Genomic DNA, 18420 nt, shown 5'->3' on the forward strand with positions numbered 1-18420 from the left:
TGCAAATTCACAAAATCAACATATAATCTTTAAATGTGCAAAAGCTAAGAATGCCCATATTAGTGATCCAATACACTTAATATCTCCAATTGAAAATATCTTCAGAAATTTTTATTTTTGAACTAAAAGCATCTTAATGGCAAAAATATCCTCTGCAGAAATGACACATCTACCAAGAAAGCCGGGGTTTACAGAGCTACCACGGTAACAAGAGCAGCGCACAGAGGGAATTTGAGCTTGTGACAGAGGAGAGCAAGAATGGACAATGTCTTGTCATAGTTTAACGGTTCTCAAATGTCTGTCACATTTGGGTGGATGCACTCTGTCCAGTTGCATAGCCACTATCATGTCTTCATGGTTCCACAACAATCCGTTTCACTTAATTCTAGTATCTTGTGTTTATAGTAAATAAGTTGCAAGGTTTACTAGTTGTAGAATATCCCACAAATCAATACAACCCTCTCATTTGTTTATCTTGCATTACTGACATGGTGGCCATGACTAATACTTGCCCTTATACAACTTCATTTGATACATGGAAATCAGAGCACATTCAATGAATCATAGCATATTATGAAGCATGCAAAACAAAAAAATAACTATATGATTGGTACAATGGCAGCCACTAGATAAATGAAACAAATATGTTATATTGGTTGGGTTTGGCGTTTTTCTTTTACTTTTTAATGTTTCATCTACTGCCACTTTCCTGTTGCAGCATTGTAGCCTATTTGTACATTCCCTAAATTTGTAAAACAGGCTTCATGCAAAAACAATGTTTAAGTTCAATAATTATTACGGAATTGATATGACTAAATTATAGTTTCTAAACTTTTTACGGCATTTAGAATCCATTCTCACTTGAGCAGACTTAAACTCATTATCTTGCATCAAATACTAACCTTGCTGTAAAAAATAATTCAGTAAAATGTGTTGTAATTATCTTTTTTAAAATGCATGTCAGAGTTTACATCTTGAATAGGCTTACTAAAGGTTAGAAGCTGCTGGGACAAAGCGCTAAAACAATTTAAAAATATTTCACGCGGCTGTCTTGGCTGTGGGAAAAAACACATAAAGGTTCCAAAGATCAACTTGTGACTCATCCCAGAGTTGACCCAGTGTTTGTCTGCACACTGTTAGGTCTATGTGAGCCTGCAGTTCTGTTATGTCTGTGCATGTGAGTGTGTGTGTGGGTGGGTGTGTGTGTTGGCCTTGGTGCCATATGTGCCATGTGTTGATATAAAGTGCTAGGGGGGATTGCACACAGAAGAGGCTTCGTCTTCATCTGCCTCACACATTGGGGGGAAAAAAAGACAGAAGACTGCTTCTGTTCCTGTGTGTGGTACAAATGCTTCACTAATGCATGTGATTAACTCTTCGATGTAACAAAGTCCAATTCATCAGATGACGTAAACCTCAAAGTTCTCATATCATCTACTGCAAAGTCCCATCCATGAGGTATTTTTGAAATTCCACAGCGTGGTTTATGACACTATTTAGAGTAACATGGGGTTATTAAAACAGAGTTTTTACTTTTTACCAGCATTTATAAATTCTTTAACTATTTATTGCCTATTAACATCGTCAGACCTCGTTTCTGAAATAATGACAATATTGCTAAAAGGAATCAACACTGACAAAAAAAAATTGTAATTGTCACACGTTTCTTGCTTCTAAGACTCAAAATAAATACATCTGAAATTTATGAAACTGTCCATCAAGTATACATTTAGATGTCAGCATAGAGATGAGGTGTTACCTTAAGAGGGATCGCAAGAATTGTTGTATTTTCTGGAAATATCTTGAATATAGAATGGTAACACTACAGCACAATTTCCAAACAAGTTAAGAGCAAAAAAAAAAAAAGTAGTGTATTTTAAACTCTCAACCTAAGAAGATTATTATTTAGCTTTTAAATGTTTGTTTTTTTCCTATGACAACATAAATACTTGTGATAAATTAAATATTCAATCTTAAATATAATATTAAATTTAAAAAATTAAAACGTAAATTTTTCAATTTTTAATCACATGTTAAGTTAGAAACCTAACATTACAGAAAATCTGTACTGTTACGAAAAACAACGCAATTTAAAAATATGATTCAATTTTGAGGATGTATTCTCTAATATTTCCCCATCACTAGGGGGGGGGGGGGTTGATGTTTAATAAGAAATCTGAAAACTTACATAGATGTTGAGTTACAGCTTAACATTAGAGAACTAGAAGAAACAAGAAAGACTGAAATTTTCTTTTTAATTCAGTTTTTAAAGTCAATTTTTTACAAGTGCAAAATATTTTAAACTGCTTCAAAAGGCAACTGACTGGTAATTTTACCCCCCATATGTGGACAAAGTAGTTTGTATAAAATTCAAGACAAGCACATTAAAGATTAAAACAAATTTTACATATGGAGATGAGTAAAATATATGAAAAATGTACCTGAAAATTGGTGTGTGACCAGGCTTGGGTTTACTCCATGAGAAGTGTGATGGCACTGAGAGAAACTGTTCCACATGTCCATCCTTTTTCAAGAGGTGCAGAGTCTCATCTGAAGGAGAGTCCAGACTGCTGGGAATATTTGCCTGCTCATCCAGCCCCAGCTCTCCTTTCCCAGTCTGCAAAACTGTTCTGTCTTGTGAGGTCTTTCTTGTCTTTAAAGGGATATCTGTCTCAGATGGACAGCACTGAAATGGTGACATGCCAAGAGAGGGACTCCCAGCCCAAGTGTCCTCCGTCACGCTACTCCTCGGTGAAGGTCCGGGTGTAGGTGTAGGAGAGTGATGAGGAGACAAAGAACTGGGGTAACAAATATCTGCACTGGAGTGCCGCCTTTTTCCGCAGGGTGAGGTGGGACGTGACGAAGGTCTGGAAGATGGCCGAGGACTCAGCCAGTTTTCATCAGTGACACTGGTGCGTGGTGAATGGCAAGGCGACTGTCTAGGGGACAGGTTGATGGAGTGAGAGTGGTGCACAAAGGGAGGGTTGTGATGTTGCCAATGAGGCTGCTCCTCCAAGACTCCACCAACAGCTTGAGGTGAGGCACATCCTGGAGAAGTGTGGGGGGAACCCAGAGTAAACCTGGCAGCTGCTTCATTCAGCTCTGAGTCTACATCATCATAGACATGAGAAAAAGATTCACAAGAGGAGGCATCAGAAAACCAGCTCCTAGAGGAAAGGCTACTGCAGGGACTAGGGCTGAGTGAGGAGTCCCGGTATGAGTGGTCCAGTGGCAAATAAAGATGATCTCTGGACAACGGTCTCTCTCTATGGTAATCCCCATCGGGACCGTTAACTCTCAACTCCCCTTCATTGGTATCCATCTCCTGCTGGCAGCTAGGGGAAATGGAGGTGATCTGGATACTGGGGCACTCAAAGGCCTTTGGTGTCTCCACTGGGGCTGAAGGCAGCAGGGGGGAAGTCCCATATTTTGAGTCTTGTGTCTCGATACATAAAGCCTCAGATCCTGCCTTGTGTGGTGGAGGCCGGGGTGACGCGTTGATGACCTGAGAGTGGGAGTGCATTCCATGACGAGGGAGTCCAATAGACTGGTGGTTAGAAACCATAGACTGGGCCTGGCCCACATTTAGGATATAAAACGAAGTATTCTCATCAGGGTCCAAATCTAACAAAGAAAAAAAGAGAGAATTTACCATACTTTAATCAGAAAAAAAACAGCTATATAATCATAATCTTTTATCGTTTTAATAGCTTGTTATTTAAAATAATCAAATTCACCTTGTATCAAACAGTTTCAATGATTAAGAAAAAACAGAAAATTTAATTAGCAGCGGATGTATTGGAGGATTTTAAATTGACTAATTTAAAGAACATAGCAACCTCAAAAAATGCATTAATGGGATCGCAAACGATTTCAAATCTATACATTAAGTTTGGTGTGATTATCAAATATTTATAAAAATCAACAAAACATCAAAAACCCCAGCCATATGATAGGTCCCAGTTATATTACTTTAACATATTATTATGTACTCAGTTAGCTCATCAGTCAAGGATATTGACAATGGCGGCATAAACATTAAAAGCTAAAAGTTACAACCAAGCTAAATTGAATATATAAAAAGAACAAAGAGCAATACAAATATATGTAAACCCCAAAGCCCTTCTCTTGTTGATCCACAATCTGCTAAATTTAAAAACATCAGGAGAACATTTGAATGGTCTTTCAGATGATAACACAGTCAAATTGATCTGTCATTATAAAACCACGTTTTTACACCACACTTCACCTTTTTAACACAAGAGCTAAATTTATGTTGCCAAAACAACTTCAAACTCCTTATTAAATTCTGTAAGAAGTTTGTTCTTGGAGCTAGTTACAGGAAATTGAAGGGCACACTGTTGCTGGGCGGCATTCAGTTGTACAGGCTTTGTTCCAGTATGGATAACCAATGTTGTACAGGACTACTCCAGCAACAAATTCACTCCACAGTGTGTGCTGTCAGAGTTTGTGCCAGAAGGCTATTTATACCAAAGGTCATTCAGCACAGCCGGTATGTATACACATAAACACACCCACACAATAAATTGGAGAAGAGTTGTATGCACCGGCAATATTTGGTTAGAGACTGTTGATATAAGTTCATAAGATATTACCAGCTCCCACTAAAAGTACTTTTGTGTGTATTTAATTATAAATGCATAATAGACCCTGAATTTGCGATTACACTTCCCTTTTACAGACAGGAAGTAACAATTTCATAATTTAGGATTGGCAAAATAAATCCAAAGGAGCTTCAAACAAATTGTGTAAGAGTCATGGGGTATTTGCATGGCAGAAATGGTCATCTCAGGGTACTTTAGGATAAAATATGAGATTTAATACATGGCCCATGGTGACACAATAATATCAAAATATAAGGATTCTGTGATTCAAGACAGTACAAGACAAAGGGATTTGCTAGATACCAAGAATAAAGAAACCATAGAAAAATCCAAACTTTAGAGTTAGTCTTGAGGCAAATCAATCCTTATTTTAAAACAATAAATATATTGGATCTTTGTTATTTTTTTGTCCTACTGCATCTTGTGTTAGCTTCAAAGCTAATGTTTACACTGTTTTAGTTTATACACAGAAATTAGAGTTAAGACAAATCTTTAGCAGTATGAATTATGCATTTATTTATTAAGTAACTAAGTGAGTGAAATTAGAGCAGAAAATTAAATAGTTGGAAGGTAGTTAAAAGTACTTTCTCACACATGGTTTTAAGAAAACACTTTGAGACAGTGCTAGTTCCATGCTGTTGCTAGTGACTGTGCTTAGCTGGTTCCACTAGGGTGCTTTCAAAGAACCTGATTGTTTTCCATTAACACAGAGCTAAGTTAGGGCTACGTCATTGGGCCATCTAAATGTCTTTACGCAGCTGAATATACCTGCCAAGAGAGAAGGAAAGGAGAAGCACTCAAGCAGACATTGTAAACATGAAGGAGTTTATTGTGCCCTCACAAGTGCTGTTCTTGCCCTTCTAAACTTGTTCTGACTACCGCAGAGGGACAAGTCATCTGTTTATGGCTATGCTACATCATTACATTACCAAGCAAAGGGAATTGCGACTTCATTTATGGGAAAAAGTTGTTATTTAACAAGACGTATGCTACATATTTAACTGATATTACCTGCAACTTGCAGGTAGACTTCAATACTTACACCAGTTACAAAGAAGCAATACAAAAATCAACAAGTTTATTTTTTTTTTATTAAATGGTGTTACAGTAGTTTTTAATAAATAGGTTGACCATTATGAGGACATATTCATAGGATTCTACTATTGAATAAATCAATGAAAAGTAGTTCTTTGCTCTGGCTCAGAAAATTGTTGGCACTTGTATAAACCAAGTGGCGGTGCACCAAAAATATCAGAGTAATTACTAAATGTAAAACATACTGTCCTGGAAGAACAAAATCTTATTTTTTTTATGTATTGTTTTTCTTTTCTTGTTTTATCCAGAAATATATTTACATTTTGCAGTATACAGTACATTTAGAACATGTTTCTTTTTTGTTTGAACATGAAAGAGCTGCATAAGACCCATTAAGCTGCTGAACAGGTCAAGCTGTTCAGCAGCTAAATAGGTCAGAACCAAAAATATTTATCAAATGAAAGGCAATATTTAATAAAAACATCTAAAATGTTGCTTAATCACATTCAACTCGTAATAGCAAAATGGTTGTTTTTTTTCCTTCAGTTTAAATCTTTTCAATCTGTCACAAACCTCAAAAATTGGTCATTGCCATATGTGAAAATACTTGTGACACTAATGGATGATTTTCTCTGAATTTTGGCATCAAATCAACCATGATTTATACAATCCCCATTGTATTTCTGGCCATTGACAAAGACAAATACTATGCAAACAAGTCTCAGTGGTCAGTGCCTAACCACAGTACAACAGGGTGGATCCTAAGACTTAAAAACACAGGTTTAACTGCAGAAAATAGAAATTTGTTTCTTTTTGACTCGTATTTAAAACAAAAGTGGGAGTCAGAGCTGCAGACTGATTTGTCAGAGGACAACTGGTACTCAATCTGCCTTTCACAACATACCTTGTTTTTGCACCCAAATTCTCTCCATCGTCTTGAACATGTGTGGGTCAAGACGATGGAGAGAATTCGGGTGAAAAAACAAGGTCCTTTATCAGTCCCCACATAAAGAGCAAACAGCTGAGGACTCCACAACAATGCTGGAGACTCTGTGGGGATGTGAACGCCAACCTTTCTTACATCTTTTGGACACAGTAAAATTGATCCCTTTTGACAAAGCATCATCAAAACTATGCAGAACATTCTTGGGCATGAAATACCTGCTTACCCACGGACACTATATCCGTTACCAATAAGTGTGATAGGAACAGAGGACAGGTATCTGTTCAAGGTCATGGTTATGGCTTGCAAAAAAGCCATTAAAAGGAACTGGCTGAAAGGTGAACCACTGAGACTGGAACACTGGGCAGACATTATGGATAAAATGACATTTCACTTACATTTGAAAGAAAAAAAATTTCAACTCCAATGGAGGAAATGGAAGCAATATAAATTCCGCTTAAACGTAAAGCTCAAATAGAAATCTTTGTTGTACCCCAATTGTTGTAGTTTGTTTGTTTAACTATTATTATTATTATTATTATTATTATTATTATTATACATTTAATTTAATTGTTGTTTTATTTAAGATTGTTCTTTATGTGTGCAAAACGTTAAATAAAAAGTTATAATAAAAAAAATAAATGAATAATAAGAAATGTGTTTCTCATCAGTCTACAGATTTGAATTAGCTATTTAGAGGATACTTTTATCCAAAGCAACCAACGACTGAAGAACAAAACCAGCAAAAACCGGGTCAGGGTCACACACTGAAGTTAAGTGATGCAAGAAAAATGTTATAGCCAAGACATAGCATACTTTTTTTTAATTCTATGTCAACGAAGTTGCAAATTAATTTAATTTTCAGGGCTTCTTGAAGATTGCAAATGAGACTTTTGTATGTGCTGAGATGGGCAGGTCACTCAACCACTGTAGGATTAGAGAAATGAAAAGTTTAGCTTTTGATCTTTGCCATGTTGTGCAGGAACCACCAGACGTCACTCATTTGCAGAGCGTTGTGTTCGTGCAGGGGTACAGATCTGGACCACATTGTTCAGGTACAAAAGAGCTGTGAAGTTTGTTTAAGCAAGGGTCAAGGCTTTGAACATAATCAGGGCAACTATTGGAACCCAGTGCAAAGACTTTAAGGGGAGAGAGACATGAGCTGTTTTTTGTTGGTTAAAAATTAGGCATGCAGCTGCATTTTAAATCATCTGCAGAGATTTAAAATTTATACACTGGTAGCTCAATAAGAAGTGAAATACAGTAATCAAGCCAAGAGGTGACAAGCATCTGTGCAAAAAGTTGAGCAGCATTAAACCCTGAGATAAGGTCGGCTCTTCTGAATGTTGTACAAACAATATCTGCATGCACGAGAAAAGGTAAAAATGTTTTCGTTAAAGTTCAGACAAATGTCAATGTCTTCCAAATTTTTTGTTAACTTTGTGGGGATGATTATGACAGATCCCAAAATGATGGTGAAGTTGTGCTTCACCATCTGAGGGACTCACAGGAAAGACCAGAACTTCTGTCTCGATAGATGTTCAGCTGAAGGTTTTATTTCTTTCATACAAGTGGATATGTTATAGAGATAGGACGAGACATCAGTGGAAACAGTCACATTGAGTGGAGGAAAAGAGAGCAAAAGTTGAGGAGTTGAGTGTCATCAGCATAGAGCAGGAAAGAGAAGCCATGTGAGCAAATGAAAGGGTCTACAATGATGTCGACACTTGTGGACAGAGAATAATAGAGGACACAGAAAAGAACACCAGTGCAAAATTGGTGGGGTCTGGATTCCATCCCCTGCCCCAGGATACTTTGAGTGTCCAACCAATCATATAGACTTAATCCAGTTCAGAATCATTCTAGCAGTTCACACAATATAAAAAGAAGAAAGTTGTAATTGCAAAACCTCTAGAAAGATCAAGAAACTAAAGGTCTCAGCGCTGGCCTAAGGATGGCAATGGAGACACAGGCCAATCTAAGAGATATCAATTAGTAAATATTTCGTGGTTCTTTATGTGATAGAAAACTATTGTACTACAAGTATAAAAGCAATACAATTTTTAATTTTAAATACATAACAAAGGTAATAAAGAGTTGCTATAAACGGAGAAGACTCAAACAGAGGTGACCATGTAGCCTGGCACAAAGCCCTGTTCTTACTCCCTGGTAAATTTAGATTGCAACCTAAAACTTCACATTGGTTAAAAAAAAAAAAATAATAAAAAAATAAAATAAAAAGGGCTGGATGTTGGGAACCCCCACCCACCCAAGTCACCTTAGGACAGCAGGTCAGGGAAGAGCACTTTGTAGGGCTGTTGATTTATCAATGACTTTGGTTGCAAGGCCACATACAGTGATCCTGAAAGTCCTGTGCGTCACACACTCCTCAAGTGTCCATACATCAGACAGCCAATCTGGTTAAATAAAGATCTGTAAGAGGCTTTGCTGTACCTAAGCTAATAATATCTCCGTCTCCCTGTGAGATGCTTCAGTGAAGCAAGGATTGTTGGATGTTTGTGACACATAACCAAGATCATTGTGTTCTCCCGGTAACAAAAGGGAACGGTCCGATCCAATGTTAATGATGATACTCACTGCAACTCCTTGACACAAAGCAGACCGTTAGCCCTCCATTGCACTCCCTGTGGATTCTCACATGGGAGATAATCCGCAGAGACTTTGTTCCTCTCTCCTTCTACTGTCACTGCACATGAGCTGCATCACTGTCCTGTGATCAGTAAGGGAACACAGGCCTGCATTCTGCGAAGGCCCAGTTTACTACAGGATAGGAAATATTTGTCTCTTCTAGAGAAGAATGACAAACTCACCATTTCTGCAGGCTTCTGTCAATGCACCAGGAATTGTTTTAGCTTTCTTCTAGTTGTTTGTATTTGTCAATTAATCGTAAGTTTTTTTTAAACAGAAAGGCAAAGGCAGTCCCATGGTTTATCGTGTAACAATACATTTTGCATAAAGGATAGATCCTCGACTTAACATGAAATGTATTTAAGACTTTCCACCCGCCTAACATTTTAATCGTTAACATTCCAACACCCAAAAATGTCCTTTCTCTAGGCATGACAACAGTAGACCACCACAAAACTGAACATATACAGACTAATGTATACTCATTCAAAGACCATAAAAAGTCCTTTCTGATTCTAAACTGATGCTAAACTCTGATGGTGTATGTGGAACAGTACAGTACAAAGACTATCAAAGCAGGGGCGGCAGTGGTTTAGAGGGTTGCAGTGGCTCAGGTGGTTGAGCAGGTTGTCCAATGATCGAAGGGTCGATCCCCGCTCCCCCCAGTGAACTGTCATTGTGTCATTGGGCAAGACACCCCACCCTCCCTGCCTCCAGTGTGAATGTGCGTGAATGTCCCAGTGATGGTCAGAGGGGCCGTAGGCGCGAACTGGCAGTCACACCTCTGTCATCCCCAAGTATGAATGAATAATGGACACATTGTAAGAGCTTTGAGCATCTGGAAAAGCGCAGAAACAAAAATTGAATCCATTATTATTATTATAAGTAACCCATTGGGTCTGAAGGATCATCCCAATAACAGACACACCAGGAGACAACACCTTTAGTGTTCAGGGTTATTTTAGTTGGAAAACCTTAAAAGTCCCAATCCAACTATATTTTTTTATCTATTATAAAATCTTTCCCAATGATTATGCCACTTTTAGCCAAAATCATAAAGCGTCGTTTTCAGCTTCTACAGAGCACCAGGAGTTAATCAGAAATTTGACTTGTGGGCGGGACTGTTGCCACGGAAGTAAGCCTTCACTGATATCCTATCATCCTTTTGTTTACATTCTCTCCCACTAGCGCTAACATTAGCAGTGCAAGTATTGTAGAGGCATGTGTGTGTAAATTTACATCTGAGTGTTTGCGTTCACCTGTGTGCATGTGCACATGCCCTCAACATATATTACTGTATTAGGTTACTAACAAACTCTAACAACATGTGGTGCTGGAGCAGCGGGGTAATATAAGCCAGGGTTCCTTTTGTGGTGGGCAGGCAGGTTGATTAGAACAGGCTCTGCTTACATCCTCTGCACAGAAGGCTTTGTGTTTAGGCCAGTCTCCACTTTCAACTCTCTTTAAGAGCCTGCTGATTAACAAAGCACAGCAAAAATGAACAAACAGACAATGCATCATGGGATGAATGCTGGACAATACCTTAGATAAATTATCCATAACCACATTTTAAAACAACGCTTAGTTTAATACAAAACCAACAAATACTTTTTCTATTTTCCATCACAATTTTACATTTTTTTATGTTTTACTAGCTTTGACTCCTTGAAAAAACATAAAATAATATAACATAACTATGTATGTGTAAATTATAAACATAAATACCAGTAAAAAATATTTAAAAAAAATAAATTATCAAAAAAAAGTACAAGACAGGTGTTTCCGGTGACTAGAGTTCACCTAAGTAAGAGTAATTCCATCATCTGGGCTTTCCAAGAACTCTGCATCTTGCTGGTGCCCTGCATTTCTAAACACAGACTTAGTGACGCACTTGCTCACACATATTGTAAGGGCTAGCCTACTCCTGGGACTCTAATCCCTTTGACTAGGTTTGGGCAAAACATGCAAGGGATCCTTGCATGAATAGATGACTGAGTTTTTGAGAGAATAAAGAAATTACAAATATATGTCAAAGGAAAATAACATGGCATGGTTCTTTTTTATAAGACATTGGTGCTATGGAGTATTGAAACTTAGGTTCCACACACAGGAAACTGCCTGCTATGGACTTTACTTCTGCTTGTATCAAAAAAGCCTTCCTGTGTCGTCACAGAAGACTTGGTAGCCAGCAGCGGCTTAACAATGGCAGTCTAAGCCAATGCTAACATATGTGGGCAGCTAAATTAAGCTCCTAATTAACAATCTCATGCCGAGATAATATTATGGGATAAAGAGAATGACAAGTAACCACTGAACTAAGTACCAAGCAACAAACTAGAATCCTTTTGAGCACATTACACACTCCACTTAAGGTATACTGACTTAGAAATGTTAAACACTCAATAAAGATCATTGTTTTTTGTTTCATTTGTTAATCCCTGAATCACAAATCAGAAACTTTTGGCCACTGACACTAATCAACACAAAAATGTCCTCATGTGCATTTGTAAAATGTAGCAGCTTTCACAGTCCCATATAGTTTATATATTTATAATCGTGTAATTGAATAACATAATAAATGTCAAAACACAAGTAAGCATGTCTGTATGTCTAAATGTAGCAAAATAAAAACACTATTTCTTAAATAGATCTCCATTTAACAATGTTAAATTTCTCATTGCAAGTGGATTGAAGCAGATAGAGCAGACTAGAAGAGAGCCCGGTAGTCCTAATTAACTCGAAGCAGATAATGTCAGAGGCTTCTTCTCAAAGGGATGACATTTAAACAATCTATCTGAGCTGACCATGTGTTTGCCTGAAAAAAACTCAGGGCTGAAAGGCAGAAAGTGTGAAAGAGGGGCTTACACAGAAATACAGAGCTTTCCTATGTCTGTATATAGAGAAACAGAGAACAAAAAGCTAAATACTAGAGTTTGTTTTTGTACAAAATAGAACTAAAGTGGAACAGTGAGTCTGTAAGGTTTGTGGAAACCACTTGTAAATTGCCTGCATATGACAATTCCACTAATCTAGTTAATAAGAATACAAAAAGACTAAAATACTGGGAAAGCTTTCCTACTGGGGTATCCAAGCATACATTAATACCCTAAACTATCTTTTATGACACCTTTATCTCATCTAACTCATATTATTGCCACCTACGCTCCTCTTCCTCCACAGCTCAGCATTAACTTCTTTTTGTTTCTACTAGTTTACTGATTTGTTTATGTAAATCAAAAATCTCTTTAGTGGCTCATAAATACCCTGTAAATGTGGCCAGCTGCTATTCTTCTCTTAAATAATTGTTCTAAATAAAAGCAGGATCTCCTCTTTGTGATGCTGTGACACTTAAAAATGATCAACCAGTAGTAATTCTTTAAAATTCAATTAGGTGATTTTATTTTCAACAAAGACAAAAAGTACAGTACCCATTTGTTAATCACAGGGAAGCCAGCAAAAGTCGCTTAAATAACTTCAAACTCACAAAAGTAAAATCAACCAATGAAAACGAAACATTACTTTTTGAATTGTTGTTCAAGAGGTTTTTTTCAAACAAACTACTGGAGGAGTTTTTAAGCCTTTTATACAAACCTTTTCATTCCTGGTTATTACTTTGTCATTTTTTATGTTATTTCAGATACCAAGAAGGGGTTTTCTATCAATAACAAAGATGAAAGAACAAAGTGGCTCACATTGAGTTGTACTTTTATTTATTTTATTTTTATTTTACCAGTCTGATGGACTGCTTTGCAATGTGCTGTGCAGAAAAAACTCTGTTTAAAACAACATTTTAATCAATAAAACCAATAAAAATCTACATTTTTCAATGGTAAAGCTTGAAAAAGTAATAAAGTAATATGAGGCTATTATGCAGAATTTTTAACAATAATGTGTTTTACATGCAGTTATAGATGAAACTTTATATAATATTTGAAAATTAAAATAAAATTTAGCAAACTTGTTTCTTTTAAATAATTATCAAGACATCACTTTTCTGTCCAGGGAGAGGATCCCTCCTTCATGAGGACATCCCTTCATGAGGTTTCTTTTTTTTTTTTTTAGGAGTTTTTCCTTACTGAGAAGGAGGATCTAAGGGCAGGGATGCCCACTTTAGTTTAGTCTGTTTAGTTAGTTTAGCAATCAGCCATTGTATTCTATAACTGATTTTATGTTTTGTACAATTAGTGAAGCATGTTGAGACAACTGTGTTGTAATATTGGGCTATATAAATAAAACCGAATTGAACTGAAAATTGAATCATGTAACTCAAAATTAAATTAAAAAAAAAATTACCTTTATTTCTTAAGTCAAATCTTATTTTGTTGATGTTCTCTGATTTGGTCTCTTGAATACTACAACTAATTCACAGGGTACTATATTTTCCACTAATACTTCAAATTAGGATTTGGTAAATGTATGGATTTTAGACATATAAATGAGGCTTTGTTTTATTTGTGTTTCATAGAAATGATTATTATATAGCCACTAGTTTAATCAACCACTGGTATGTAATGCTTTTTGGGCCCAGCTGTAAGCACATGTGGTTTACATTCCTGTTAAAACATATTCAGCCACTTGGAGCCCTTTGATGTGCTCTTCAACCTTCAGAAAATGTATAAAAAGTCTAACCAGTACATAAATTATGACCATTCTTTAAATTTATGAGTTTTGAATTTTCTTATTCACCAAAAACTAAAAACATTTTTTGCCAGTTGCTTTTAGCACAGTTTATGTTGCAATAATTACGGTACTTTTAAAAATCCTTCTTAGAAAATCTTGTGCCTCTTGAAATGTTACGCAACATAAGAAAGACCACAAAAACTACAAATACTATTCGAGTCAATGCAAAGGCTTTCAGTGAAAGCCAAAAAAAACAAGAATATCTGTGTGACTGGAGATGTCACAATATTAAGAAAAGACCGTTCGAGAGAGAAAATGAACCCAAGGTTCAGGAGTAAAACAGATTTCTCTTTGCTGTAAGGCAGTCTCCAGCATGTTGACACAGTGCAGCCAGTGGTAGCTTCTGTTACACTAAATTTAAACTAGACAGATGCCACACATAGTTACTCATGCCACGCCCCAGGAAACAAACGTCTCATTCATCACATTGGGTGCTGGGACCCCCTCTTTTCAGTAGGGTTAAGGGGCACCCACACAGGGACCTAACTCCACATGGGGACCATATGTATGACTGTCCAACGTTCTGCCTTCTTTTGTTTACATTTTGATTGTACCTCTATACAATTAAATATCAGTGCCACTATAAATAGAGCATCGAATATTTTCATAGACCCCAAAAGGTTGTAATCTATTGGACACTTTATCTAATTATTCTGAGATTAACACGTTTATAGATTTAACTAAATGTGCATTAAAACTAAAATTTTACAACATGAAAGCATAAATTTAGCTGAAGCATAGCATTCAGAGACATTTGGTGCTTAACAAATAAAAATGTCAATTTACATCTGGGGCAAAAGAAAAAAATACTTCACCTTCTGTTTCTATTTGTAAATGTAAATTCTGCAATAACAGCTGTTTACTTTATTGTGAGGCTTTCATTAACCCAATGGTCTAGACGAATGCATGATCAAACAAGACACACACCTGGCTGGAGTGCACGCCGGGTGTCACACTCACCTGGTGATGTGGCACACAGCATTCTTCCACGCCTCTACTTCTTATGCCCTCAAAGTGCTTCAGTAGTGAAAAGATGAAGGTTTCAGACGCGCTAGGACCACAGGGAATCTCCTGCTTTAAAGTAAGTCTCTAGAACCTGCCGTCTGCTCTCTGCCACTCTCATTGGGAGCTGAAAATAGTCCAGCATGAGAGCGATGTAATTTCAGTCTTTCCCACGACAAGGACTGAGAGGATTGTTATCTTGGCTTACGGGGGGGCAGCAATGACAACAACATAGACAAGGAGAAAAAGTTCTCAATACTCTTTCGATAGTTTAATTAGGTAGCAACCTGGAATGGTGTCTTTATATTTAAACAAGACAAAAACAAAAATAGAAGTCTGGTAAAATTAAGAACCTACTCACAGATCAAAACCTAATCTGACTTGTCATTGAGTGCACTGCATCTGGATAGTTCATTTGCCCAGGTCACTCTCCGATGTGAGCCTTGATCTCCTTCACACTCTGAAAAAACTGCAAGAGGAGAAATCCAGAGCCTCAGCTGTTCTTCTGATAAGTCTACAATTCTGCTTTGCAATGGTTACACGAATGGATCTCAAATCAACCGCTATGAATACAAATGACGTAAAAAGTAAGAGATCTCTACATGGTAGATGAGTTAAAACGAAAGGAGAAGAGTGTGTGAAATTAACGTGAACAAAATTATGGCCAATGCTGGCAGTTTGACAGGGAGTGTCAGATACCACCAATGTGGATCTACCAGCCTGTCAGCCATAAAAGGGCCCTCCGTCCTCCATTCTTTACATCATTTTAGGAACACTAACTTGACTGTTGAATCTATTAATATTCCTACAATCCAACTGATTCAATCTGTCTGAGGCAAGTTGTTAATCAAATCAACCTATACCAATATAAAATCATTTCAAAATGAAATAAATAGCTTCCATTGATCTTGGAAAATACCATTTGGACTGAGGCGTGGTAGGTTTATTTTACTATAACATAAAAATCACCATGTATCATCAGTGGACAACACACGTGATGTCAGCAAAAAATGATCAAGCCATTTTTACAGTCCAATGTGTGGATACACTTTGAATTTTGGCAAAGATATGTGACCACACAGTGTGGTAGAATGTCCTAATAAAAATAAAAAAATAGAAAAACAACAGCGGCCTGAACATCATGAAACTAAAATATGAATGGTTTTGCTATTCATTCCTGTTTACTTGTATGCATATTTAATTTACACTTGATTATCTTGCAAGAAATACAAGGAATCTGAAAATCTTCACCTGAACTGTTTAGTACCCAGGCTTTATCTCTGGGTCACACTGGTGGAATTATTGGCTGCAGATGTCCTGGATCGGATGTAGGTCAGTGATTCGGTTCGTGCTAAATTATCCAATATCAACTAAGAGTCGTATCAGCAGCCACAAATTATGATTTGAATCAAATTGTTGTTAAAATGAATCGTTACACCCCCGCCTCATATTGAACTACATATTCACTGCAACCTGTTCTAACAATCACTCAAAATGTACTGGCATTTCAAAATTAAAATTTTACTTAATTAGATCAAAACTTAAAAATTAATAAAGAACAATTTTTATGTGGTTTTTAGCATTTTAACAGTAAGTTAGAGATTGTGGTTAGTAAAATATAAAAATATAAATCTATATCTGAATCTATTGATTTTTATTCGATTCATTTATTGATTCATTTATTTATTTAAAGATAAAGATCAATGGATCCATTAAGTGATATTGCATATTGTGAGTTAAGATCAAATCAATAAATTGAAATTCTAGTTTAAAAATAGTTTAAATTGAGCCATCTCTTTACTATCTTGACATGAATGTCCTTTGCATTTATTTGTAATAGCAAACTACCGGTAGAAGGATTCTCTGAGCACAGATACAGAAAAACACCAGTCATATGAACTAAAGAGGCTCTAATAATATACATTCTAATAATATACATTAAGTTGCATTAAATTCCTCGAGAAGTCTTGTAAATAGGAATGCATTGGGCCTTCTATTGACTTATCTATGAAACGTTCTGTTATCAAAGGGCAGCTATAACACAACTTGATGGAATTCCTGGTATGAGTTCAGTTTGCTTTCAGAAATGACGGTATTTGTTGCCACAGTAAACACTATTTGTCAACTCATCAATTAGCCACAGGTTGCCAAAACAAAAAGCCTAAACAAAACAAGTTAGCAGTAAGAAAACAATAATAAGGGAGTAAGGATTTAGATATTGTACTTTTACTTAAGTACTCGAATAAAGCCCAGACAGAACACTGGTCAAATTCACGGCCGCGGACTAAGAAAATTAGCCAAACTCCTAAAGACAGGTTTGATTCCCCAAAAACACACTTTGGTACATATTAGACGTGCAAGCACCACACACACAGACAACATCAGAACTGATTCCAGGACCCCCTTTCTGAGGAGCAAAAGAAAAAGCTCGCCACATTGCCTGAGGAGTTTTTAGATTAACAAAATAAGTTTTTAAGGAAATTAGAAAATGGCAGCAATTTTTGTTTTCCTTTTTTCACAGCTCATACACACTGTGCATTAAAAGGCACTTTAACTTTTTTTAAAAATTTTAAAGTCAAATTAATTATAAAAATGATCATGTTGTTCCTTTAATCTTTTGAAAAAAATAACACTTAATATAATCCTTTGTGTAAATGAATTTTTTGCTATACAAACAAGGCATGAAATCCCTAATCAAACATACAAATAGATGAGAAAAGTTTTGAATGAAAATTTAAATACTGAATATTGAGCAGCAGCTTGTACATTGCCTCTAACCTCAATGTGGTAAAGCAGTTAAAAATGAGGAGGAAAATCAACACTGACCATCAAAAAATTAGGTGAAATATTATTCACACATATATTATAAGAAGCCAAATGAAGCCAGCATCACTTTGAAGGATCTATAGCTATTTGAAAAGCTTGGACTGATGGAATTTCTTTGTTTTTGATTATCAGAAAAAATAGAATTTTCATTATATTGCTCCTTTTTCTACAAATATTTATTTTTCTTCCCCAAATTAGTTTACCTACAAAACAGCCCTTATTTTGCAAGTAAAAAATAAATAAATAAGATTTGTAATAGTTGATTTAAAAAAAAATAGAATTAATTACCAGAGTTACAGACTTTGGCTGCCACTTTTACTTTAGTTTCCTTTTTTAGCTTGTATAATTATTTTTAAAACATTTTAAGCTAATACAACATAGCTTTGAGAATATTTGAAATCTAATTAAACAGTTATGACAAATATATAAGTTCCAACTTGGAGGTTTTTGGAACCTTTAATTGTTTTTCCATTGTGTGTTTTGAACGGTAAATGGTATTTGGTGTAGGGGTATATGTAACAATCATCTACCTTTCTTGAGGGCCCAGGGCCCTCTTACAGTCACAGTCCTATTCACCTAGACATATGGTATTCACAAACTGATGACAACAGCTCTACTGCCCAACACTGGCACCAACCTATAACCACAAGGGGTGGTTAT

General features: G+C 36.3%; 1 protein-coding gene across 2 annotated transcripts in view; it reads right to left on the bottom strand.

The window, feature by feature from the left end:
* The window catches only part of nfatc3 (nuclear factor of activated T cells 3), a 62620-nt gene that overhangs the window by 39418 nt on the left and 4782 nt on the right, over positions 1-18420 (bottom strand). Inside the window, exons 1-2 of one of the 2 annotated variants that reach the window (XM_011492734.3) lie at positions 14893-15181; positions 2442-3624 (exon numbers count right to left, since the gene is read on the bottom strand). In XM_011492734.3, coding sequence (XP_011491036.1) covers positions 2442-3624; positions 14893-14914 — 1205 coding nt within the window. In that variant the 5' untranslated portion in view covers positions 14915-15181. Of the gene's footprint in view, positions 1-2441; positions 3625-14892; positions 15182-18420 lie in introns of those variants that run through there. The other variant, XM_004067396.4, reaches the window with a different exon arrangement.

This window comes from Oryzias latipes, chromosome 3, assembly GCF_002234675.1.
Source record: "Oryzias latipes chromosome 3, ASM223467v1".
Classification (NCBI taxonomy): Eukaryota; Metazoa; Chordata; class Actinopteri; order Beloniformes; family Adrianichthyidae; genus Oryzias; species Oryzias latipes.